This window comes from Chrysemys picta, chromosome 3 (assembly GCF_011386835.1).
Source record: "Chrysemys picta bellii isolate R12L10 chromosome 3, ASM1138683v2, whole genome shotgun sequence".
NCBI lineage: Eukaryota > Metazoa > Chordata > Testudines > Emydidae > Chrysemys > Chrysemys picta.
This window is the reverse complement of record NC_088793.1, coordinates 137,405,419-137,433,139: the sequence shown is the minus strand read 5'-3', so window position 1 is coordinate 137,433,139 and position 27,721 is coordinate 137,405,419. Positions and strand designations below refer to the sequence as shown.

At 37.6% G+C, this 27,721-nt stretch overlaps 1 protein-coding gene across 6 annotated transcripts in view; it reads right to left on the bottom strand.

Moving 5' to 3' along the window:
* Nucleotides 1-27,721, bottom strand: part of FMN2 (formin 2) — a 234,585-nt gene that overhangs the window by 33,055 nt on the left and 173,809 nt on the right. For all 6 annotated transcript variants that reach the window (XM_065589091.1, XM_042848380.2, XM_065589093.1 and 3 more), the window contains exon 16: nucleotides 9,050-9,101. In XM_065589091.1, coding sequence (XP_065445163.1) covers nucleotides 9,050-9,101 — 52 coding nt within the window. The remainder of the gene's footprint in view (nucleotides 1-9,049; nucleotides 9,102-27,721) is intronic.

Sequence of the window (27,721 nt, the reverse complement as noted above, 5' to 3'; positions counted from 1 at the left end):
ACCTATTGCCATCCTTGTCCTGCATAATAAAAAGTGGGGAAATTTGATTGTAAACACAAGTATAGGGGGAAAAAATCAAGCATTCAAAATTTTATAAGCAAATTTTGTTTTGTTAGGCAGAAAACAGTATTATTGTATTAAAAACAAAGCCAAGTTAACATACCACTTTAAATTAACTGCCAGGAACCATCAATCTTTCCTTGCTTTTGCCGATTTATATTGTGTAACTATGGTTTTTGTAATTTTGTTCTTTAGAGAACAAACTAAGGTCTCAAGTTTCTCCCCTGCCCCCCATAAAAAGTTTCCAAATGTTTGCAATGTTTTTCATTCTAAATCATCTTCCTCATCTCCACCCCTTCCATCCCATAAATGTATACTGAATGCAAAAAATGTTTTATTGCTCCAAGAAAGAAAAAAAAAATCAAACAACTTTGTATTTAGGGGGAGAAATTGCTTTGGAGGAATATCTTCACAGAGTACTCCTATGCCAGCCACCACCCAACATAAATCATAAAAGCGGAAGGCCAAGAAATTATATTGTGGCAGACTAGTATTTTGTGGTATTTTTCTATTCTTAATATAACAATGAACACTCAACATCCTTAATGCTTAATTATAACAACTGATAGTATCAAAAGCATAAATGAATAAATAATATAATTGCACAACATAAATATTTATAAGTTATACTTTATAATGACTATAGCAGATTCAGCAACACTTACAGATTCAGCAACTGTCACAGAACATACAGTGTAAGTGGCAGAGAATCGTTACATTCAACATGCAACATTCAGAATTTAAGCTATTTTATAATCATTTCTTTGGAAAAGTTACAATTTGCAGGGGACTGATTGACTCAGGATGTTGCTAATGGATTATGTCTTTCATCTCTAGAATACCAATGCAAATGCAGCCCAGGCCAGTAATCTAATGCCTGAAGCCATCCAGTGGTTGTTGGCTTCCTCAGTCTAGTTTCCCATGGACAAAGTCCATTATACAAAATCTACAACCACGACTGGAACAAAGCAGCAATCTTGTTGGAACTCTCAGAGGCCGAAGAGTGAAGTGAGCATGGAGACTAACCTACCTTTTCAACCCTAGAATTAGCCCCTTTAGCTCAGGATTGAGATATTTTGGTAGGGCACTTTGGGGAATCTTGCAATGTCATTGCCTGTGCTGTACCTGCTCTATAAATAAGAATAGGATCTCTGGGTCCAGGGCTGTGAAAGTTTTCTAATTAAATAAAGGTAAGTTGTGAAGAGAATGCTAAATTATTTCTTTTTATTCAATATATGTTTTTTGATATTCTGTAACAGCTGTCAAAACCCTGGACCACAACCTTAGCCCTCCTTTTGGCTGTTTTGAACGACGCTGATGTAGAGGAATCCTCAGGTGATGAAACAATGACTTATCTGGCCTCTTTTTCCAGTTTGATGTCTGCAACTTAACAGTCACACAACTACCACTATTGTGCACACCTGTTGAGTTACGTGGAAACATGGTAAGCTGTGTGCTTAACTGTCCATTTGTGATACATTCATGTACATCCATCTTTGAAAGTCAGGAGAAGATGTATGTTAAGATTAACATATGAGCTTCAATTATATTTAATAATCCCTTAGCCAGTTTAACTTGCACAATGAGGTGCCTATTGACCCAGAATAGTAGTGGGTCTGATCCACAATCTGTTGGTCTCATGGCAGCAAGCTAAAGGTATTTACCTCATATTAAGTTCCAACTTTCCTCCAGCTGTTCTGCTAACATACCTTATCTTCTCAACCTAGTGCATTTAAATGCATATCTACACTGAAAATAAATCAAAACCAAAACCAAAGCAACTCATGACAGTGAAACTCAGAGCCACAGCCAACTGAGTGGGCTAATGGGGTGTATGCTACAGGGCTAAAAATAGCAATGTATGCTTCCCCACTTAGGCTGGAGCCCAGCTTCTGAGACACCCCTCCACCCCCTGAGTCTCAGAGCCTGGGCTCCAACCCAGCCCTGAATATCTTTGCTGCTATTTTTTAGTTTTGTAGTGCAAGCCCGGTATGCCAGAATCAGTTGACTGGGCTCTGAGACTCGCTGCTGCAGGGTTGGGTTTGGAGTTTTTTTATGCTGTGTAGACGTACCATAAGGCTACCATTTTTAAAGGAGTTGTGTGTGTGAGACGTGAAGTGACTTTCCACATAATATTTTTTGTTTTATTTTGAGTAATTTATTTTATTGACATAGGCCCAGTCTTGAAAGATGCTCCATGCTGGTGAACCCCAATGTCTCTGTGGATACTGGATGTCTCCGCAGGATGAGGGACATCAATTTTTTAAAATATATAAGTAGAAAGCTCCACATGTATCCTATTAGATTCAATATACATACAACATTAAACACAGCTTTGGCTAATGCCTGGCATCCCCTAAAGAAGCTGGGTAACAGAGTTGGGGCTCCTAATGTTTGGTATAGTGAGGAGACAGTGCTTTTCCATCAGCCTCTTACCCCTCATGTTCTACCAGGGGAGGATGGTGAGGTCTCTGCAATGGGCTGGGGACCTGCCATGGAAGAAAAGTGGGCTGACAGCATGCCTCCACCAGGTGGAAACAAGGAAGGAATGATGACCTGCACTGTACAGGTTTTTGGTGGATATGTCCCAGATGAGTTAAATTAATAAAGTTGTGGCCTAATTAAACCACATTTCTTGCAATTGTCTAACTTAGCTGGTGTGCCCCGGACCTTGGGAGCTGGATCAGGATCTAGCCCATAAGGTGGTTATTACAGCAGAAGGGAAAAGAGCAATGCCTGCAGGGACATATCTACTCTTCCTACTCCATTTTCTTCTCTTCCTGCTCCACTTTCCAACAAAAATGTGGATGAAAAAATTATCTAGGTTAGACAAGACTAAACTGTGAGGAACTACAGAAGAATCTAGCTAAACTTGCCAATTGGGCAATGTGATGGAAGATAACTTTCAATGCATGCAAGTGTAACCCACACACCTCTTGGGTGTGGTGTTCTGTCCCATCTAGTGGCATGGAGACCACTTAAAGAGATAAAATGAGTCTGCTCTGCAGCCTTAGCTAACAGCGAGTTGGCTTTTAGCTCATGTGCTAGAGGCTCATGCACTAAGCTCCAGAGGTCCCCGGTTCGATTCTGCCTGTCGATGATCGGGGTTCATTGGCATTACATAAGCACAAGGTGATGCATGCTGCAAGAAAAATATGATTAATCATATTCGAATTCATCTGTAATCTCTCAAGAAAACAATCTTGGCATCACTGTAGTGAAACCACTTGCTGAACATGCAGTGGTTATCAAAAAAATAAACATGCTGGAACTAAGGATTTTAATTTCTGCAATTAGAGCCTTTTTTGACTAACTCCTTGTTTTTTTGGTTTTTTTTAAACTCCTTTTCTAAAAGTTCAGTGCCACAGTGCTAATTTTCAGCATGATTCTTACCTCAAACATATTGACTTTAATTATATTGGTGTCACTATTGCTTAGTATTTCCACTATAATTGCTTCTTGAACTAACTCCTGCATCTCATTTACTGTAGAGCTAAGAATAGACCCTCCTTATGAGTCTTAGAACTAGCTATTCCAGGAAGCAACGATTTTTGATGGCATAAAATTGGTACTTCTAAGCCTTGTCCCAGAGTGAGATCTGATACATGTTTGTGTTAGCACTTGAAGTCCCCTAATGAAATTAAATATATAGCTATGATGTGTAAATTCCTACTGTATGTAACTCACACCAGTAATACGAGCCACCAAGTGAGAAGGAGATCTAACAGGGAAGGAACCAACTGTCAATTAATGGAAGGTCACAAGGGTATGGGCAGCAGGGAAAACAGTAGTGAAAGGGACCCAGAGGAGAAAGAAAGAGTCCAACCGTATTCTCTGACCTTTCAGTTTAATTTTATTTTTTCTGCTCACTCTCTCTCTCTCTCCACTCTCAGCCTTGCTAGTGGGAGCTTTCAACACATATTTCAAGCATTACTTCTATTACATTTTAGCTTTGCAGATCACCTCTGAAGGAAATCCAAACCATTGTGTGGCAGACAGCGGGGTGGGAGTAATGCTTAAGGTTTTAAAGGCTTACCAGACTTAGGTGCTAAATTTCTAGTATTGCTTTTCAACAGTACCATTCTACTATCAGGTTTGTTATTACTCAAGGTGTCATCAACCTGTCAGCACAAGAGCAGGTGCAAAGTATTGGTCCCTACCATATCTAATGCCATTGAAGCGGAGTTCTCTGCATGCAAGGACTGTCCTGTTAGGCCTACATTATTTCTCAGGGAATTTTGGAGGTAAACATTCCTACAATTCACCTGTTGCTACAGCAAAGAGAGCAACATAACATTGCTAAATGCATTAAAAAAAAAAGTTCTGAAAACAAAGAGGTGCCTGAGAGACAGCACTTGGGAAGCACTTTAAACCCTAGCAATCCTTGGAATGTAGAAGTACCTGAACCAAATAATAAAATAAACCAAACCAAAAACATCCTGAAATGGGTAGACAGGTGTTCCATACCCAATTGTACTCAACCTAAATTCCCTTGCCAATAATTATGTTAGTGTGCAGAAACCATTCATTTGTCCTTTTATTATAAATCAAGTATCTGTTATTGCATCACAGAGCAAATTTCAATTTCACATAGCAGAACTTATTCTAAATTTTCATATCATTTTAAATCAATCACAACGTAACCCAGCCAGGGTGATAATCCAACATTTTGGCCTATCTGGCCTTCACTAGGGATCAATAGCAAAATGCATTTGTAAAGCTCTTTTCTACAGCCTTCAGCCATCTAAGGAGTCCAAAGGAAAGCAGCCCTTAAATGGGAATGCCTCCTTGTAATCATATCTTATCACCATTTTGCCTGCAATCCTAGTAAACAGTGAAAACATATACATAAAAATATAGTTTATAATATTTGGAAGGGATACACTGTGTAATAATCTAGAAGACTCTAAACATACACTGCTCCAAGCAACATCATTTTCAGAGGCTCCACATAAATCATCTGAAATTGAGTAATTTTCAGTGCAAATTAATTGTCTGGCTTTAGTACTTAGCTCCTGCTTCTACAAGAACCCGTATGAGAAGATATGAAGGCCGGGCACAGCTCTTACCATGTGCCAGTAACATGATGCTATAGCTGCTGCTCCTACCTTGCAATGAAGTGTGTGTGTGTGTGGGGGGAGGGTGAGAGAAAGGAAGGAAACTTCTGTATCATAAGTACTGTATTTCAGTGACAATGACTGTCTGATATTGTGGGCATCTTTTTCCTGTAGTAAATTGTATGATCAAACCTTATCCCTTCTGAATTTCATTAAATTCAGTTTCCTTGCCCTCACCCCCAAAAATGGCACTAAAATTTCTCTCCCCACTCCCAGAAAATAAAGGCCATGATTAAAAACTTTTCAGCAAGCAAAAATGTTCAGTAACTGAACACAAAGAAAAGGGCTGGGGGGAAGGAGAGGAAATTGTTCTTCGTTCTTCGTGAAAACAAGGCCAAGTGTTTAATTTGAGTAGTATCAGAGGGGTAGCCGTGTTAGTCTGAATCTGTAAAAAGCAACAGAGGGTCCTGTGGCACCTTTAAGACTAAAAAAAGTATTGGGAGCATAAGCTTTAGTGGGTAAGAACCTAACTTCTTCAGATGCAAGAAGTGATGTTCTTACCCACGAAAGCTTATGCTCCCAATACTTCTGGTAGTCTTAAAGATGCCACAGGACCCTCTGTTGCTTTTTACTAATTTGAATAGAGAGTCACTTCATCCATCCATCCATCCATCCATCCCTAGTAGAAGTTCAGTATTTCAGCCATACTGCTGTGGGCCGCAGGACAAAATGAGAAGTGTTTAACCTAAATTACCTAAGGATTATTTAAAATGATAACAATGTAACATATAATTCTTGGCCCTTCTCCTCCCAGCACTCTCCCTCTCTTCTCCCCCCTCAAAAAAAAAAAAAAAAGTGGTTCCTGCTTTAACTTGTGAAGTATTTGACAGGTTCACAAGTATTTAGGAATGAGGGTCTAATTGGAAAGTGCCAGGTTCCTTTTTATTGCACTTTATCAATATTGTTAAGGGAGTGATGTAATTGTTTGGGGTATGGCGAAGACATTCCATGTCACTTCAGTGTTAATATCAGGCTGGAGCCTTCCTTGTCTGCCTGCGTAAGCTAGATAAACACAGACCTGTGTGCTTTCTTCTCATCTCAGGATACTTACTCAGAGAGACCTTGGAACATATGCCTATTGTGTGCTAAACATTTCACTTTTCATTTTATCCATGTGCCAGAAATCCATTCCTTGGATAAACACTTTACATACTGACACTCTTAAAGTCACTAAACATGATAAATAAAGAGAGAATACATCATTTCAGAACCGATTAAACATTTTCTCACTTGTGACAAATGAACAGCTATACACTGTATGGAGTCTCTAGAGCAGACATTCCATTTTCTTTGTCTTTATTTTGTGTGGAAGATTAACTTTCCATTTCAACTCATCTATTGCACAACTCAGCTCTCTGAAGTACATATTGTCGCACTGAGCCCAAAACATTATTCAAATTAGATTTTTTTTTGCAAGTGCTTTTTACCTAGAGTTTCTGTATTATTATGGTGATGTCAATTTTTAACATTTTATGCTATAGCTAAAAGGAGAGTCTGTGTTTCTTGCTAGAAGTTAAAGAAATACTATCATGAGGTAGATTTTAAGTTGTACATAGGCTGAAGTTAACCACTTCAAAAAGAAAAATCCAAGTACATTAATCACATTAATTTTGCTTCATCTAATCCATCACTTTTTCTTGTACTACTTACTTCTCTATTCATCCAATGCATTGCTGTTCTACCTATGATTAACAGAATGTAACTAATCTCTTAGTTAGCTTTCCTAAGCTCTCCTCCTTTAAAAAAAGTTCAACATCCAAGCATTTTATTTCGAAGATATTTAAAGAAAACTTTAGCAATGAATGTATCCTATTCAAAGGAGATTGACCAAGAAGCGGCCTTCAAATTCTTAGCAAAAGTTTTATTCTAGTGGCTGAATGAGAATTTCAGTAGTGGGAAGGGAAAGAAGGGAGAAATGTATTTTTTTAAAGTACACATTGGTGCACTGAGTCCAAAACATTATTCAAATTAGATTATTTTTGCTAGTGCTTTTTACCTAGAGTTTCTGTATTTTTATGGAGTTATCCAGTTTTAACATTCTTATGCTATAGCGAAAAAGAGAGTCTGTGTTTCTAGCTGGAAGTTAAAGAAATATTATCATGTAAATGTATTTTTCCATAGCTAGTGAGTGGACAGAATAAATTCTGTCTCTTAATATTAAATCTTGGGCCTTAACATCATTGTTTTGTATACAACATAAAGGCTGCTAAAAGCCCAGATCATCCTTGCTAGACACATGCATTATGTGCTTATAAGGCATAATTCCTTTCCCCACCAACCTATGTAGGATCTAGATTCTGCAGAGAGAGGGAGAGAGAGGGTTAGTGGGCAGGAATAGACAAGGCCAGAGGAAGGACCATGGTGATGGACATTCTGTTCTCTTTTCCACTGTCCCTATAGACATTAGGTGTAGCCATAGCTATGGCCACAGGCACACATCATTAGAACAGTTCCAAATGAAGCTAGGCTGGCAAGGAAATGGGGAGGAAGCAGGGAAGAGGAACCAATCAGAAACAAAGGCAGTGCTGAGGCACAGGGTCCCTGGACAGAATCCTTGGGGATTTGCTAGGTTCGGAAGTGAACTTTGAAGCCTGACAGAACAATACAGTCGGAGTGCTCAAAAATTTCACTTGCTTACCCAGAGGTTGGGTTTTACTATGGGATTTGGGTTACAGCTTTTGAAGATCCTGAGCCTGCAGTTTAGCAATTATAAAACTCTAAATGATTTTAATTATGTCTTACTTATAATTTACCATGGCTTCAGATGAGCTAAAGTAACATTTTTTGTTCCATTTTCACATCATGAGCCCCACTCACAAAAGTATTTATGCTGCACTACTTAGCAATCCTATATTCTCCCAGTTGAATTGAAAGAGATGAGAGCAAATCAAAGCTGACTATGTTATGGGGTTTTCTATTCACTGGGTATAACTTTGGCGCTATGATGATAATTAAATACAATTCTATGGAAAGAGAGTACGGTTTAACACCAAAAGAGACATAAGTCCTTGCACTTAATTAGCAAAGCCTATAAAAAGCATGTTAACCTACACACTTGTATCTAATAAGAAGTTCCAATTGCATTCACTAGTACTGGGTAAAAATAAATAAATTATACACCACAAATAAAACCAGGTAAAGAAATGCATTTATCAGTCTCCTCAGAAGATCCTAGAATATAAACAGTGTTTGTTTACTTATTTTTCATTTTGGTCCTTTACTGTGACTGACAAAGTAATCTTTCCTCCCGTCATCTTTTACACCAACATTTAAACAAACATTGAAAAACACGTGTACATACATGTTACCCCCTCACACACACTACAAGTTGTGAAATACAGCACAGTTGAGGAATTTTCCCGATTTTGAAACTTTTACACTGCTCATATATGTAGTGAAATTTGTGGTTTCATCACAAAAATCATTTGAAGAAGAATTTGAGTTCTTACAGATCAAATCACATTTAATTATATCCATCCTTGATATTAAAAAAATATTATTTTGTACAGCAGACATTTCATAAGTGAAGAAAGCAGTATTTAATGAATAATGGCAAGGGTGTGTGTATATTATATGTCTACTAAATCACCTAAGATCTTGTGTGGTTCAAACAGTTCACTCATACACCAATGTCTTTTTTTTTTCTTTTTCTTTTTTTAAAACAAAGATGGGTATATTTCCAGTTATAATAGTTTTCTGTGCATGCTTGGGTTGTTTTGATTTTCTATTCTAAAGTTCAAAACAAAGCTGACAAATAAATATCACTTGTATTTTTTGAATGCATTTTTTTGCTATCCAGAAAATTCTGTTAGTGTTGGCTTGAAAAACACATCTTTCAAAGGAAAAAGTTTTATTGCGTTAGTTCATCTCACCTTTTATGTGCTTCTGTCAGTGACTTCTCTTCATTTTCTTGGTCGATTTTAGCTGCACAACAGACAGGAAATGGATTAGCTACAAGAAGCATACCTCACAAATTTCTTTAGTGATAAATGCTTTTTGTTGAAAATGTCCTGTAAAGTATTTATCTTTCAATTTATAAGAATGCGCATGTCAGGTTTTATTGACAAGTATATTAATTCTAAATCAACCATGAATTTTAGAACACAGCCCAATTTTAAAAGAATAAGCTCAAAAGGAGCTTGATGGAAAAAAAAATACCCTCCCAATTTAACACAAATAAATGGGACCACATCATGGAAAAGGCTTAAATAAGTAGGCCTTAAAGAGAAAGACCTTGGAATCCCCCCTGAAAATCAACACTCTTGTGCTCTTATGGACCAAGAGGGAAATAATATTCCAGGAAGAAGTACTGAAAAATACCCTCCAACCAGGCCCCCCTAATATTTACATTTGATGACTGTGAGTAAAAGCCCCATAGCTGACTAACTGTTGGAGTATAGCCTTAGGAAAGAAGCATCTCTAGGAAATCCAGGATCCAAACCAGTAATGGACATGAGTGGATGTACAAAACCCACAATTAGCGCATTGTTAATGAGAGTCTCATTCCCGCAGTCAGAGACAGCTATCATTTTGCCAACAATGGTGCTCACAAAGAGAATTCAAAACACTGAGCTGTATTTGCTATAAATTTGTGAAGACTCCATTTTCCAATTTTAATTTTCTTTTGCTTTTCATTTTATTCCAATTTATCTTATTTATGCAGGAGCCTTGATAGACAAGGCACACAAAACCACAACACATTTCAACTCAGAGATTTTACCATTCTGAAGAACAGCAGGATGCCTGCTATGTGCATGTGTAAGCTCAGATTAAATTTACTCCTATGCATAAGGCTAACAAAAAAGCATGCACAATTTATTTTAACGGGTATTTTAACAGATTCCTTCAACCTGGAATCTGATTCCCCTCTTTGGTCCCTCAAAGCAAAAGTCTGCTGACTTGCAGAGTAATTTCCAAAGCCTACTTTGAGGGTGTAAGTGGGTCTTAAGTGGCGTGGAGGCTCTGTGTTGTCATAGAATCATAGGACTGGAAGGGACCTCAAGAGGTCATCTAGTCCAGTCCCCTGAACTTATGGCAGGACTAAGTATTATCTAGACCATCCCTGACAGGTGTTTGTCTAACCTGCTCTTAAAAACCTCCAATGATGGAGATTCCACAACCTCCCTAGGCAATTTATTCCAGTGCTTAGTTTTTCCTAATGTCCAACCTAAGCCTCCCTTGTTGCAATTTAAGCCCATTGCTTCTTGTCCTATCCTCAGAGGTTAAGAAAAACAATTTTTCTCCCTCCTCTTTGTAACAACCTTTTATGTACTTGAAAACTGTTATCATGTACCCCCCTTCAGTCTTCTCTTCATCAAGGTTGAATTTCTATACAGGATTGTAACATATGGCAAAAATCTAAAACGATTCTTACTTTTCATTCAGTTTACCACTTCACTGCTGCCAGCCATGCTCATCTAATAATGGCTGCTCAATATTGCCCCCACATTATAGGTAAATCACCTTTTGAAATACTAACGTCTACATTTACAAAAGGATGCTACTGCATCCTGAAACCATTAGTAGTTGCAACTCTGGCCGGAAATGATCAGAGTGGAAAGTGAATTTCAAACTGGTAGTAAGAATAATCACCAATGAGGATTCCTTCATCCATATAGCTTAAAACACTTTACAGAGTTGGGCTAGCACTTCTGTGCCTATTTTACAGAGGGCAAGAGAGATGCAAAGTGATTTGCCCATGGTCACACAGCCAGTTAGAGCCAGGATGTGAATCCATGCTCATGGCTCCCACTCCAGTATCGACCCATTCAGCTATATACTTTTTAGCATAAAGATCACAGGGCTGACCCTGAAGCCCTTGCTATAGGTGTAGTGCTTACTACCATGAGTTGAGATCAACAGGATTACATGTGGTAACACGCATTATTTCTAGCAATAGTTATCTGAAAGTTCAGGCCCTATTTCAATGTTTAAAAAACAAACCACAGCAAACTTGAAGAGCACATGAAGCCTGCCTGATTATGGGTTTCATTACTAGCTTGAAACTCAGCCCAGATTCTTATAAACATTTGTGTAGCTTCACAATGCTTTTGAGAGAACCTGAGCCCAGTGTTGATTAAACCTGGGCTGACTTACGGGTTTACATGAGAGCCTTGCAGGGCTTCAGATGTGAAACCAGGTGAAACTTGGCAGTTTAAACTGAGCTTCATTATAATAATATATATATTTCTAACTTCAATCCTGTAACTTAAAGTGACACTCATTGTGAAACCATGTGGATGAAGACTGAACAAAATAGTTGAAAAGCTCCCTGTGTAGCAAACGCAACAATCTCTCACTTTCGGTTCTATATCCCTATATAGAACTTCTAAAAATAAAAATAATTTATTACTGAAACATTTAACTTGGGCTCCTCTAATCCGCTTAAAATCCACTGCAGAAAACTTAGATTGGTTAATGTTTGACAAGCTGAGGTCAGTGGTTTTTAAATGCCTGTACAGTATCTGAAAGTCATAACTAAACAACATTCCCCACTATTTCCAAGATTACTTGGTTCTGACAAGATTGTTCAAGCTGGCGGCAGAGTTTTTTCCCTTCTTTGCCCATTAGATGGTTTATACAAGCTTACAGGTCAATTGTTTACTATATAAAAATGGGGAAAATGTTCTGCAATTTACTGTTTAAAAGTGCTCAAGCATGAACAATATTACACCATAAAAATGTGCTTCAGGCTGAACAAGGCATGACTGAAAACATCTCCATGCTGGAGAACTTTAAAAAAAATGACAAGAAAAGTAGTTATCCTGAACATCCACACAGAGGAAGGGGGGTGGGGGGAGGAAATAGCTTTTTACAGAGATTTGTGCTTGTTAATATTTCATTTAGAAAAAGGACTAATATACATGGAACAGAACTTTGAGAAGTCCCTAAATGACACAAGGGCATAATCTGCATATTTTTGTTAAAAGTTTTAAATATATACATACATGGTAGTCAGAGCTGCACAGACAGATTCTCTCCTGTATTAGACCACTACTGGGCACAGGAGGAAGGCAGAGTTTCCGGGGGTGGGGGTGAAAGTCTGTTCCTCAAGGCTGGCCCATGCTACCCCAACCTCAGCCTCCATCCTAATGATACTTAAAGCAGGTGCTGGAGGCCATAACTCACTTGAAAATCTGGCCCACAGTCTACCTACCCTCGTAACTTTCTAGAAGTGAAGTGTTTTAAACTGTTAAAGAATAACACAAAAATGATTCTGCAGTAACATGAAGGTAAGTGACACACCCATGAAAGCAAGTTACATCAAGATTAAAACAGACACCTTCATGTGTTTTCTACTATGTAGCTCTCATGTAGTCCTTTTCATCAATAGATCTTAAATATCTTTACTACAAACTATTATTACATGGATCTCATGTACTATAGGTGTTTTTTGCTGGTGATCTTCTCCATAATGAAAATATTACATGTGTTGTTGTCATCATCTTCTCTTCCCTCTAACAGTTTAACTAATCCTTGACGCTAACCTTCTGGTCAGTCTCAAAGTTGCAGCTCACTCCTCCTAAAGGATGCATTACCCCAGTAAATGATAATCCCTAAATTTTATCTCCTGGATTAGGAACAGAACTTATTTTTTATTTAGCTGCTTTCATACTCTCAATATTTCACAAGGGTCTGCATGCACTTAACAGCTCACATAGCATTGTAAGTACAAATCTACTTTAAAACAGAAATATATCAAATGGTAATATTGGCAAAGGTTGGGGGCTATTCTGGCTTTTTCATAAACTGCTTGGGTATCAAAGAATCAACGGCTAAAAAGTGACTTTTCATGGGACAAGCGAAATGAGGTACCTAAACCTCATACATACTGTACATTGACTATCTAATCTTTTTAATATTTCTATATATGGTGCATCATGATTTCTCATGGCACGGTGTTCCATTGTTTAAGCTCTTATCAGGATATGTTCCTTATATTTAATCTACATTTGCCCTACCTTAGTGTAAAGCCCTATACTTCCTGTAATACCTTATCATTTTTGGTCACAATTCTAGTACATTTCTTTGGCCTCATATCATTTCTCCACAAATATTTGTATACAAAGAATCATAGCCCCTTTCTATTCAATTCTTTCAGCTACAGTATATATGCATTGTTCAACTTTTTTCCTGTCTGACCTTCCAGCTCTTGTCTTTGCTGTTGTTCTTCGTGTTATCTTTATTTTACTGTTCTATGTTTTATAATCAGGTGTACAAAATTGTACACAGTATTCCACAAATACTCAGTCTACTGGAATTACCAATATGTACACATCACAAAATGGTATTTGTTTTTATCCTACAGCTTTGCACTTTAAATTCCTGCAGGCCCAGATTCTGCAGAGACTTAAACACATGCATAACTTTACACACGAGTAGCCACCCTGAAGTTAGATATTCCGATAATGGAATTTGAAGCATTGAAAATAAAAAGATTAGGAGAAGCATATACAGATTATCTAGAAATTGAAGATGTTTAGTAAAGAAATGTTATTTATGTTCCTGCAAATATAATTTAAAAAATATACAACATGAATTTGAGTTTAGAAAATGCACAGACTTAAGCATTCAAAGAAGGGTTTGCACGAATAGTCTCACTGACTTTGATGGTATGTCATGCTCCAGTCACACATTGCTCAAGTCCTGGTATGACTGGCTACTTAATGCAAAAAAAATCACCAAATCCTTTTTTTGTATTTCCACGCACCTAACATTTGCCTATATTGTTCTCCCCCAAGCAGATGTCTTTGAATTTTCTATATTAAACTTCATTTAAAAATATTTGTAGGAAAGTAAATGGTATTTTTCTGTTGCTAGCCTACTTCATCTTCTATGTATTCTCCACATTGCTCTATTTTTTGTGTTTGCAACTCCTTCAAATTCTCTTATCTACAAATCTGGCCCTTTCATCGCTTATCTCAGTTTCCAGATCAATTATAAAGATATTTAACAATACCAGCCCTAGAGATAACTCTGCCATATAGACCACAAGTTGAACATAATTCTCTTTCAACCCTCAAAGATTATTCTGTTTCTCTACCATTGTAGCCTTATTTGGGAGGTTGAATTTGTAGACATCAGTTGGTACTGACTGTGAAAAGGCCTAAATTTACTATGCTTGGACAAACCAGTGCTACAGCTCCTGTTACAAGGGTGGGTTTTATTAGGATCTATAAAGTTTATTTACCATTGACACTGAGGCTGAGTAAGCACTGGCCGGAACTGGTAAAAAAAAAAAAAATTGCTACATATCTCCCCCGCTTGGGCAACTGGCCACCTAGATCAGGCAGAGAAATCAAGGACAAAGGAGACACTTGGTTTGAAGAAAGGGTGTAAGAGGTTGGACAGAGACCTCTGAATTCCTCACCTTTTCCCTCCTCTGGGCCAAGCAGGCTGAACTCTAGGACCTCATGATGTCCTTGCCAGTCCTTCAGCCAATATGCTCACCCGAAAGCAGGGAGAGAGGACAAGTGAAGACAAGATAAAGAGGATAAACTGTTCAATGGACCACACAAACCAAAGACCTCATGCTGGACCAGTAGTAAAATGTACCATTTTAGACTACAGAATTTTTGCCTAACCTTCCAAGAGTGAGAATGTCCCCTCTCCCCTCCCCTCCTGAGCAGAGTGCAAGCACTCCAGGGGCTGCACTTGCAATGGTATATATAATTATTTTATTTAGGCATTTCTATAACACTCAACATTATAGAATCCAAGTATCTGACATTATTAAGGGCAGAAGATCAAGGCAGAATAGAAGGATAATAAGACAAAGGGAAATCTCTTGGGGGAACTCTTTCCTTTTCCTCCCCATTTTTCCCCTCTCCTCCTCCTGATTTTATGCATGCACTTTTGGTTTAACCTCTTGGATTTTGTTGTTTGTTCTCTTGTTGTAAGCTTAATATCCCTTAATGTAGTCAGGGAGAGGAGTGGCATTGAGGAGCGAGTCAGCAGTGATTATGGATGGAAAATAGCAGAAATAAGTGGGTTCTGAGGAAGTATTTAAAACAGGTGAGTGTATCAATAATCTTCAGACCATGACAGTGGCTAATATTTGGTGGCCTTGTGAAAAAAAAATTAAACCCTTTGCTGAATCCTGAATGTGCATCAACCCCCAACATTACCTACAGAAAATCTATTTGAAATTAACAGAAAACTAGGGTTTACCAGGTACTGTATGTGAAAATGTACTGAGATAAGCATAGTTACAAGACAGAATTACTATTTAGTTCAAATTCAGAAAATACTCTGAGCAGGCCTTGTGGTATTAAGATGAGGTCTATTCTAATGGCATTCAAACATCCATCTTAAACTTTTTGTTCCACCACAACTTTCTGTTGCTGTTCTGGGTTATGATCTTGACCCAGTGATTATAGTCTGTAGTCACCATCTGAATCCAAAACCTTTTAGCTGCTTAAGCTATTTCTTCTGAACCAGTTCCAAAGGACTGTGAGCAAGCAGAGGCACAAAACTGCAATCCCTTCTGATCTCCCGCTCTCACTTAAGGGAATATCACATCTTCTCAGGTAATTGAATACAGGAATGCATTTGAGTAATCTCAGATGGAAGGCACCAAGAACCCTTTCATCTACTTGTCAATGCTCTATATCTTTTTGCTTTTTCTTCTTTTTTTATTTAAAGTGTTAACTACTATTTATTTATAATTAGCTATGAATGTTCCTTCCAGTCACTTCCATATGTAGCAAGCCTTTTAAAACAGATACAGTTCCTTTACAATGAGACACTACACCGCTATAGTTTTCAATACATCTATTTACACAGAATTGAGATCCAATCACATTTGCATAATGTATAAATGTTCTACACTATATTCATGATAAGACCACATTGCAATAGAAGGATGCACCTACAGGGATTCCGATGTCTGGATTTCTCTTGACAACTAAATTCATAGAAAGGTTTTGGCAGAAAGTACAAAAAAATAGACATTTTTTATTCATGAAATTACAGTCGAGCCTTTTAAATACTTCATACTTCAATCTTCATACAGTCTTCAAATTAGGACTGTCAAACATTTAAAAGAAATTAATCATGATCAATTATGAAATTAATGAAATAGTCATGATTAATTGCACTGTTAAACAATACCATTTATTTAAATATTTTTGGAATATTTGGATGTAGAAAACAGGTATTCACATGGCACTGTTGTCATCATCATCATCATCGGCGATCCCTTGATGGAAGGTTGGAAAGATGTTATTTCCCATTGTAGAAGCCTATGTGTGGTGTCTTTTAATGTGGGGAAGCTGATACTCCTACAGCAACCACACGATCATGACAAGCTGAAGGTCTGGGGCCCAGTGGCAGGAAAAGTCCGAGACGACTGGAGATCTCCAACATGCTGCAGCCTTCATCCACTTTCACAGCTGTTGGGATCTGAAGACCCTCTTCCGCCTGATCCATTGTTGAGGACTTGGAGGATTGGATCGTGCTTTGTCTGAGACCTCCTCTCAGACCTGTTTGCCTTGGGAGATCCTACCAGCAGCATAAAGCTCCTGACAACATAGTTCTGAGGATCATTGGAACACGCAAGCCTCTTTACCACAACTAGGTAATGGTCCACGAAGAGCAGCACTGTTGTAGCCAGTGTTGCAAGGTATTTATGTACCAGATATGCTAAACCTTTGTATGTCCCTTCATGCTTCGACTACCATTCCAGAGGACATGCTTCCATGGTGATCATGGGTTCTGCTCGATAATGACCCAAATCAGTGCAGACAGAGGCACATTCATTTTCACCATCTGAGTCAGATGCCACCAGCAGAAGGTTGATTTTCTTTTTTGGTGGTTCAGGTTCTGTAGTTTCTGCATCAGAATGTTGCTCTTCTGAAAGCATGCTTCACACCTCATCCTGCAAGGATTTTGGAAGGCACTTCAGATTCTTAAACCTTGGGTCAAGTGCTGTATCTAACTTTAAAAATCTCACAATGGTACCTTTTTTGAGTTTTGTCAAATCTGCAGTGAAAGCATTCTTAAATTGAACAACATATGCTAGGTCATCCTCCAAGACTGCCAGAACACGAAATACATGGCAAAATGCAGGAGACTTACAATTCTCCCCCAAGGAGTTCAGTCACAAATTTAATTAACACATTATATTTTAACAAGCATCATCAGCATGGAAGCATGTCCTCTGGAATGGTGGCCGAAGCATGAAGGGGCATACAAATGTTTAGCATGTCTGATAAGTAAATACCTTGTAATGCCAGCTACAACAGTGCCATGTGAATTCCCATTCTCACTTTCAGGTAACATTGTCAATAAGAAGCAGGCAGCATTAGCTCCTGTAAACATAAACAAACTTATTTGTCTTTGTGATTGGCTGAACAAGAAGTAGGACTGAGTAAACTTGTAGGTTCTAAGGTTTTACATTGTTTTGTTTTTGAGTGCAGTTATGTAAAAAAATAATTCTACATTTGTAAATTGCACTTTCATGATAAAGAGATTGCACTACAGTACTTGTTTGAGATTAATTGGAACAAATACTATTTCTTTTGTTTATCTTTTTTACAGTGCAAATATTTGTAATACAAAATAATATAAAGTGAGCACTGTGTACTTTGTATTCTGTGTTGTAATTGAAATCAATATACTTGGAAATGTACAAAACCATCCAAAAATATTTATATTAAATTTCAATTAGTATTCTATTATTGTTTAACAGTGCAATTAAAATAGTGATTACTTGTGACTAATTTTTTAATCTAGTTAATTTGTTTTGCGTTAATCGCTTGAGCTAACTGTGACACCCCTACTTCAAATACTTCAGGATAAAACTACTAATATAATTTCTAATATGCAGACCTGATTTACAACTGTGTTACTGAAGTTCTGTGCCAGCATAATTTTCCATCAATATCATAAACTTGGATTTGATTGTCTTTATTTCAGATGTCTGAACCTCAGAATGGCATTACACTGGCTTATATGTGGAGTAATGCAGTAATTTATGAGATCATATATATATATATATATTTTTTTTTTATTTAGTTTTCAGTTTATCAATAAAATACATGAACCTACTGTTTAAGCTTTTTGGCACATTTACCAACACTGAAACACAATAGAAACATTAACCTGATAACAAGAGAGGGCACTGTGACCAAACCAGATGGAGGTTGCTTGAGCTCTGAAGTGGCCCACTAGGAATCTCCAAACTTCATCCCCTAAACCCCATCATCCATCCCCTAGAAATATTGCATCTGCCTACTGAAATGCCCAAGATACCCTTTAGCTGTGCATCTTCCTCTCTTGCTCTGAAAGAGCCAACAAAAACAGAGGAGGTCTGCCTCCCCCACTTCCACAAACAAAATGGTACCTGAGCTTGATGTAATGCAGCTGATGGCTGTACTACAACAGGTGGCCATAGATACTCTGTTGGAATCAAATCTGCAGTTTCCACCCTACAGACCACAATGGCTAAGATTCAGAGTGCACTACAAGCTCTATCCAGACAGATGGATGAAGCAGAACACAGAATTTCTGAAGTGGACGATACTTTCAAAGAGAACAAATTACAGATTATGAAGAACAGTAATATCATCAAGACTGTTAAGGCCAAGCTAACTGATCTAAAAAGCTGCTTGCAACAATATAACATGAGGATTGCAGGTGTCCCTGAGGGAACAGAGAATGGTAAACCTTCTGAATTTGTCCCTAAACAGGTAACTAAACTGTTGGATCTGCCATAGATTTTTGTTTTGATAACGATCACGCACACCAGGCCCTTGCCCTCAAGCCAGCTCCAGGAGGTAGGCCTAGAGGATAGATTGTGAAATTGCTGAAGTTTACTACTAAGAAGCTTATTTTGCAGAAATCTAGAATCCAGCAATTAAAATACAGTTCTTCCATGATTATGCCCATGATGTGGTTGCAATGAGGGCAGCTGTTAACCAAGCAAAAAAATCTGGCCAGGAAGATGGACTTGGAATTTTTTATTAAATGCCCAACAACATTTGATAATATGAATGGTGAGAAGAAAGTATCATTTAGTTCATGTCAGGAGGAGGAAAAAAAATACCTCAAAAGTCTGCAAACTTCTCCCTCACAAGAGAAGATATTTGTGGAATGATTCAATCATATGGAATTTATGTATTGCTCTCTGAGATCTAATATGGCTGCTCTGCACAAGTTAATGAGCTCTAGTTGATAATGATACGTTAGTTCCCTTTTTTTCTCTCTCTCTCTTTCATTGGGGTTAAAAGATTAAAGGATTATTATAAATTTACTTCCACTTCCCTTAACTCATAGGAAAGGTAAAGTAAAATCTATCATTTGATTAATACTTTTATATATAATAAATAAATAATTGCTTTATTAGATTGTGCTTCCTTATGGACTAATGTATGAAGGTTCTATTGGTAATAGGTGATTATTAATACATTTGGGCTCCTCTCAAGAGATTAAATTAATTGGAGTAAATCAGAACTCTTAGGATTTAACAAATATGCCCACAAAGGCCTTTCCTCAAATTGGGACATGTAGGAATACTGATTCCCAAAAATATTCAGGAGATCTCTAAGATAAATACTGGACCTATTATTGCCCAAGTGTCTAATGATTTGGGGAAATGGAGTTAATTCACCTCAGTTTGTGGGGTAAAATTAATATACTGAAAATGAATATCCTTCCCAGAATTGTGTATGCCATGAGGAGGTATCTCTATTTCTATTCCTCAAACTTATTATAGAAAATTGAATAATATTTTCAGAATGTTCCTTTGGGGCACAGGTAAGAAACCTAGACTGGCTTAGAGGGAGCTGTAACTTGTTCAATCTCTGGGAGGATTTGTTTTGTTTTCCCAACTTGGAAAATTTTCACATCTCCTTTTTGCAGAGCCAGGCATCTTTGTGACTACTAGATTTGACCACACACCTTGGATTCAGATTGAATGAGAATTAGTATATCCTCTCCCTCTTTCAAGCATTATAGGATCAAAGTACTACAGATTTGATGGTTCCAGAGCTCCCACAATAATGTCTTGAGGGAAGTGTAGTCAAACCTGTCTAGAAAGTTCTGCTTCCATCCATTCTTTCATGTAGAGGCAAACCTATGGAACAATCCTATCCTTAAAATTAGTGGTAAAACTTCATGTGGAGGGATTGTGGGGACAGAGCAATTATGACTGCGTCACAGCTAATTGACAATGATAAATTTAAATCATTTGTCGATCTTCAGCAACAATTTGTCTTGCCCTTCTCTGGAGCATGGGAATATCTCCAGGTAAAGCATTTACTTTTGAATGTATTTGGTCCAGATGCATTAGGAGCTCCAGAACCTCCAGAGCTTTTCCTATGGCTAACCTCACAGCTAATGAACAACTGGATTCCAAACAAAGGGAATGCCTGAAAAATTCAAGGCAATTTGGGCTGACTTTTTAGAGATCTATGATTAACGTAGACTCTGAAGATAATATGTTGCTTCCACTCCCATCCCTTTATCCTATCCCTTTTTATTTACTTTGTGTATTATGATGAATCTGGGATTTTGGTATAATTGTTATATTTGGAAAAAAAGTAATGAAAAATTATAAATAAGTACAAAGAGAATGGTGCAGAGACCATTTCTAAATAACAAAAGGAACAAAATAAAGATTATACAACATGGAATAAAAAGTGAAAATTAAATGAACAGCTGAATACAGAAAAGGCAGTGACAACTGTGTACTATATTGAATACTCAATTTATTTCTCTTATTATTCCTGCAGCGATTTCATTTTTGATCAATATAAAGTATGTGATGGTATTAAAAAAAAAAAAAAAAAAAACCCTGTAACCGTATACGGCCAACAACTGACTGCACAAAAGGACACTCCCCAGTGACTATCACAATAAGGTGCAAAGCCCAGCATTAGTCCTATGCAATAACCAAAGCTATCCTTAAAGACATAACCCCCTTTTTCAATCCACCTCAGGCAAAAGCCTGGGTAAACAGATGGTCTTTTCATCACATTCCGAAGGATAGCCTCTAGCTCTGTCATCTGAACAGAGTGGATTCCAGTGTCAAAGGCCTACCAATGTAAATCTTAGGTCTTCATCCTAAAACATATACACTCAGGGACTATTATTGGGGAGGTGGTAGCCATGTGATATATTGTGCTAAACCTGAAGCTTTCACCATCTCATCTGCACTCTGCCCACTATCCCATTCACTGCCACTAGTTTTAACATCCTAAGTCTCGGAGCAGCTTCAAAAAGGCTAGTGGTCTCAACCATGTGAGAGCTCTGTTCTGCTAGGCACTGTACAAACATGTAGTAAAAGACACTTACTAAGACAAACCATACATTCTTAGGTATAGAGATGGTACTGTAAGTAGTTTACATTGGTTTTAATTACTCTTTCCAAGACCTACATGGAAGGATGGATGTTAACTTAAAGATACCTGGCTCTTTTCTGTAGAAGGGTGACAGATGGGGGCACACGCGCGTACACACACACACACACACTTTTTTTTTTCTTTTAATACAATCTCAAAGATTTCTGAAATAGCTTTCCATTAATATAGACAAGAAAAACAAAATATAGAAAGGGTTTATTTGCACACCTTTTGATGACCTGTATAAACTTTCTTGTCACTTATTTTTTTGTCACTTATGAGCATTGAGCTTTTTCAAACACATGCCCATAAAACCACTTTTTATCTGACCACACCATGCAGAGATACCCCCCGCCCAGTATGCATAGATTACATTTATGCCACTAAGGATGTGTAACTGAGTTCCTGTGCCATGGCTGCAGAGAATTGAAGCCACCATTGCAATGCATTGGCTTTCTCTTGGGTTCTGAAACAAGGCAAATTCATTTAAGCAGTCTTAGTGATACACATGAAATTGAATGTGCAACAAGATGACTATGTAGTAATGCAAACCAACTGAGGTGTAGACATCTGAGGTAAAAGACAAGTTGATGCAATACAGATGTATTTGTTAGTATTACCACATCTAAATGTCTGAGATATAAAACAAATGATGACTTTCATCATTTAAAAACAGACAGAACACTAATAACAAACTGTAAAACAATTAATGAAATTCACATGATTTCCCCCCCCCCCCCCCCCCAGTCTCAGTAGCTTTGCTTATACTAACAGTTCCCTAACTCTGCCCATTTAGCCTTGCTTTGCTTCTCCACTTTGGGAGGTGCCCAGGAAAAAAATCTAAAGACTTCACTGTTGCATATACGAAGTATAATATTAGTCTTTTATGGTACACTGATACAACCTACATATCTTTTCTGTCCTCTATGTAGTATAGCAGAATCTCAGGCCGACTTTGCAAGGGACTATAGATGACTGCGGTTCTGGGAAAAAAAGCTGATCTTGTCTATAGCATGTGAGGTCTCTGACTACTACAGGGACAGTGAATGGAGTAGAGTGGGGCGTCCCTCCCATAGTGGATTGATTGATGGGGGACTAATCTTTCAAGTGGGTGACATGTGGAGGGAATGTGAGTGAAATGCTGTGGTCTCCTCTGGTTCTCACCACTTGGGGAAAGTCTGCTTTTCAGTATCTAATTACTAAATAGGTTCACAATTTATAGGCCAGAACAGAGTTGTATTTTGGATAGCTGAGATCCGTAGCCCAGAATTCAAAGTTACATGAAAGACTGAGGATGGCAATAGGGAGGCAGAGATAAGGTTAATGTTGGAAACTTATGTCATTATTACTAATATTACCTTTTCAGAACATTTACAGCATTTAATTTATTTTCATTTTTAAACTCTTATAATGTTTAAGGAATGGTGTTTAAAATTAATAGATATTCATAGACATATACTCATACAACCCCTTCACTACCTTAATAAAGTTTTTGGCCTGGGAATTTTTAAAGAACAAAACAGTTTTATTTCTATATATTCCTAACATTATTTTAAGTCCTGTTTTCTTGAAAGGATTAGTTTAGACAATTTTGGAAAATAACAAAGAATCATGTTACCCTATATATTAAAAAGATACATTTAAAGAACATTAAGTTGCAAGTCAAGCACTCAGAAGGTAAAAAATACCAGAATTAAATTTGCGTGGGTATGTGTATTATGAGACGGTCTCTCTTAACATCATGTAGGAAGTCTGTGGCAGAGTCAGGAACAGAGCCCAGATCTCTTGGGATCCAGTCCACTGTCTTAACCACAAAGGAACATTCTTGTCCTCCTTACAAACCTCTGCCTCATTCACTATTCATCATTTGCACTAAAAGAAGCAGGGGTCCTGCAGAACAGACATCATGTGATCATGTAATTAAGGACTTTATCATAATTCATATACACAGGGGAGGGCAAGTTAAGATTTCATGAAAAACCTTAATTCTGACATTTCCTAACCTGAGGAGATCACTTTGCAAACTTTACATCCTTTATACATAGTTTTGGTATGCAATTTCCTAGATTAAAAAAAATACATAAATCCTCAAACCAATAGAGCAAATTTTATCATGTGAAACCATACTGACCCACATGTGGGTCATCAGCAGGATTTAAACCCAAAGGCTTTAGATCCACAGCACAGATGTCTACTGCTTGACCTGTTAGAGTAATTGACAGTAGTAGCAGGCTATTATCTTCTAAGTATACCAGCCACTAGAGAGGTAAATGTGACACACTTTGCTAATGGCTTACACAACTGTTTTCTAGATAGCAGTGGAACATTGGGAATCAGGATTCCTGATTTCTATTCCTGGCACTGGAAGGAAGTGGTTATAGATAGCATAACCAAGCATATACATTTGGCATATTTTATCATTCAAGGCAATGAGACTGTGGATTGAGTCTGCAACATTAGAGATAGGGTGATATTGCCAGTTATACCTGAAATGACCTTGGGTAACCACGCTGTAAAATCAGTGGTATGATATTCACCTGCCTTCTAAGGCAGGAATATGGGGCCTTCCTCAATAATAAGTGCAGTGATGGGCACATAAATTTGCATACCAGTACATGAGGGAGCTGAGATTAGAATGCATGGTCTCTTTCTGGGTCCCAATGCAGCACTACTTCCCAAAGTGGCAGTTGCTGGTGCCACATCCTTCATGGAGTCTGTGGGGCCAGGAAGCATGCTCAGTGCAGATGGAATGTTCAGCAACTGTAGCAGCAAGCCTCTAAAAGCTTCTCTTGACTGCAAAGTTAACTCGTATTACAACTTGACTGTTGCACCTAACTCAAGTTCCATCTACTAACAAAAACCCTTAACTCAAGTTGGCTGTGCCATTAGGGGGCATAAGCTAAAGCTTGAGTGAACACAACTCATCAGCTGCTAAAATGACCACTCTGCAATGTGGATATAGGCTAGCTCCATTAGTACTACATTGTCTTTCCACAATTCCACCTGTGTGCCCAGAAAAGACAGATAAACTCTCCCACTGGGAAAGAATTCATAGCGCTTACTTCAGTGCAAAGAACCATCAGATATGCCCACAGAAACCTTAGTGTCACACGAGTGAGCACAATGCCAGTATGAAAACAGCAGTTTGACTGTTCTGCAGCATGGATACTCACTCTCTCAAGTTAGGATAACTTGAAAGAAGTAGCTCACATATAGAAAACTTGAATTAACTCTGCCATGTAAACATACCATAAAAGTCTTTACCAAGCATGTGCAAATGGCAATTTTCAGACACTTACAATTTGGCTAAATCTGGATACTTTTTAATGGGGACAGCAAAAGGTACCTGTCTAATACCAGGATCACCCACCTGCCAAATTTCATATTCCTGTTCCAAATCATGCAAGTGCTAGAGCTCTTTAAAGAAACCTTCAAAAAATGTAACTTTTGGAAAATGACTAACAAACTATTTTTATTGTATATTTTATACTAATTATTCCATAATCTCTTCCTTGGAAGCAGCTAATTTGCTTTTACTGAAACCTTTTCGGGGGAAAAACCCTCTGGAAGAGACAATTTCAGCACAAATGGTTCAAGTTTAGCAAAGCAATATGCAACTTAAAACAGATGCCTCACAGGTTGGCTGATTCTTTAAGTGGTGTTAGACCTAACCCTACCTGTGAATAATCAGCTGCCTCAGCAGATACTTTGAGGCCAGGGATTGGGCTATAGCTTGAAGATCACCTGGTCCTACTGAAGAGGGAGCTGTAAAGAGTAACGTCCTGCAGGAGATGTTTGGGAGGGGAAAGAACCCAGTTATGACTCTGAGGCAGAGTGTAATTCTGCAGGGAGTAGGTTAGGAAGGAGAGAGAAGCCTTGTAGGCTCATCTTGACTCCTCATCAAGTAATCTGTGGAGCATAATCCTGCAGGGAGTAGATAGGCTCTTGCAGAAGACTCCAGATTAGAGGGGACAGGACACGACATGTTGAACTTGTATTAAATAATGTTATTTTGAAGAAATAAAACAAAGCACCGCAGAAAAGGAACTGGAATCCTGTGGCTGGAGAGGGTTCTTTGTGCATGGGCTGGTGAATTAACCATATAGCTTTCAAGGTGATTATAACAAAAGTATTAGGAAACTGTAATCAAGTGCATCATTTCCAGGTCCATTGATAACATATTAGCTGACATGCATATGAATTGATTCTTCCTCCTAAGGTGGGTGTAATGATCCATTAAAAAGTAAGCCTGACAGGATTCTGAGCCCCAATCTTTTCTGATTTTACTTTACAAGTTTACTCACTATTTTTTTCTTTTTACATATAAAATTCAACCTGACCAGTTGCAATATTTTAATTAAAAATTAAACTAATACAACTGTGCTAAACCTGTAGCTGCTCCTATAAAGTTCTTCTCTAGCGCCTTACCAGAGATGTTTAACCACATGTGCCCCGCTCTCCATACCTACTGGAAGATAGTTTCTAACTTCAACTTTCTGCCTGGCCAATGCTAGCAATAAGTATCAATGGAATATACTGTAAATGTCTGAAGTTACTTTGAACTGGTGAATCCCGTTATACAGAAAAGTTACCTGCTCTGAAAAGCATCACAAAAAAACATTCCAAGTTATTTAACCCTGTGAAAAATTATGAATTTAACTGTAAGTTTAAAACTTTTTTTTTGCTTTGGAGAAACTGAACTTTAAATATAAAAGAACTTAAACTTTATTTTACTTTGCCCAGAACACACATTATATAAATACATAAATCCCCCAAAGGTGCCAAAAGTTGTCCCTCTGTTTTTCTAAATGATCTTGTGTGTGCAGTCTAGCTGAAAAGACTCATCGATTATGCCTACATAAACAACAAAAGCCCTTAGAAAAAATATCTAGATCAAAAGCCTGTCAAACACTGAACAGAAAAGAGAAATCCTGTTTTAAACATGGCCTCTTTCAAGTCTGAATTCAATCCCACCAAGTAAAAACAAAGGATTTCATAATGGAAGGTATTTTAAAATTACTTTATTTTTGGAACTTAACTAAAGGATTCTTTTCTCCTATATGTTAAGCTATCTTTCATAGAGTAATATCGTGACAGATTTCTGAAAAGTAGCCTTTGCGAGGTTTAAAGAAATGTAGACTAGTTTATTTAGAGCTCATCTATGTTCATGTCATAACCCCTACTTGTATTAATTTCCATTAGAACATGCAAATGATATTTTTAACTTTGCTGCTGTTCTGAGGTTATGGGGTTTCTTTTTCCATCAGTGATCACACAAAACTCCCACTAACTCCAAAAAGGAGTAACATCTGTACATTCTGATAGGAGACTAGATATCTATGATCAGATTTATCAATATCTTCTTTTCTCTCTATCCCAAAATGAACACAAGAACAGGGAACGGGATCACTTTGAGGAAAAAAAAACCTGATAAGCATATAATAAAGAAAAGAGAATATTATTTCTCCTCCACATAATCATTCTGTGGAATTCACTGTTGCAGGAAAACAGTCTCAAAAACTGTGGAGAAATTTAAATAGGGAGCTAGGCAACTTTTATAACCATTAATAATGTTTTCATTGTCCTTTCCTAAAGGGATGAAGAAACATCATTGGAGTTTCTTCTGATTTATATTAGTATTATATTAGTATAATAAACCTCATGTTCAATTCATTGTTCTAGTTTGAAGAGGAATGCATAACACCGTTATTAGACCTTAAATTGTAGCTCCCAACACAACATCTGATGGAAAGAATCTCTACTTCATATTGACAAATGTCCTTTAATTTGTTGTTCCTTCTTCTACATGCACAACCTTATTTGCATCTACATTAAGCTAGATGCCAAAAACAATTACCAGCTAAACACCATCATTGTGGCATCAAGTATAGAAATGTAGGCCTCTTTGATTCCAAAGCACATCTTACCAATTGTTTCAGGACACAGCTAAAGACCTGTTTGGCAAGGATTTGGGGACTGATCTTTGTAATTTCAGGATCTGTTGATTTGTATTTGCTTGTCACGTGGTATTTTGGCTATGGCCCTCAATCTAAATAAGTCTGTTCAATGACATGTGAAGTCACGTGAAGGAATTGGTGCACACATGCTGAACATCACCATAAGACTACCTTGAAAATGCCATTTACCTTTGATGTTCCAGTTAGGAAGCAAAAATGTGAATTTAATACCTGACTAGCTCAC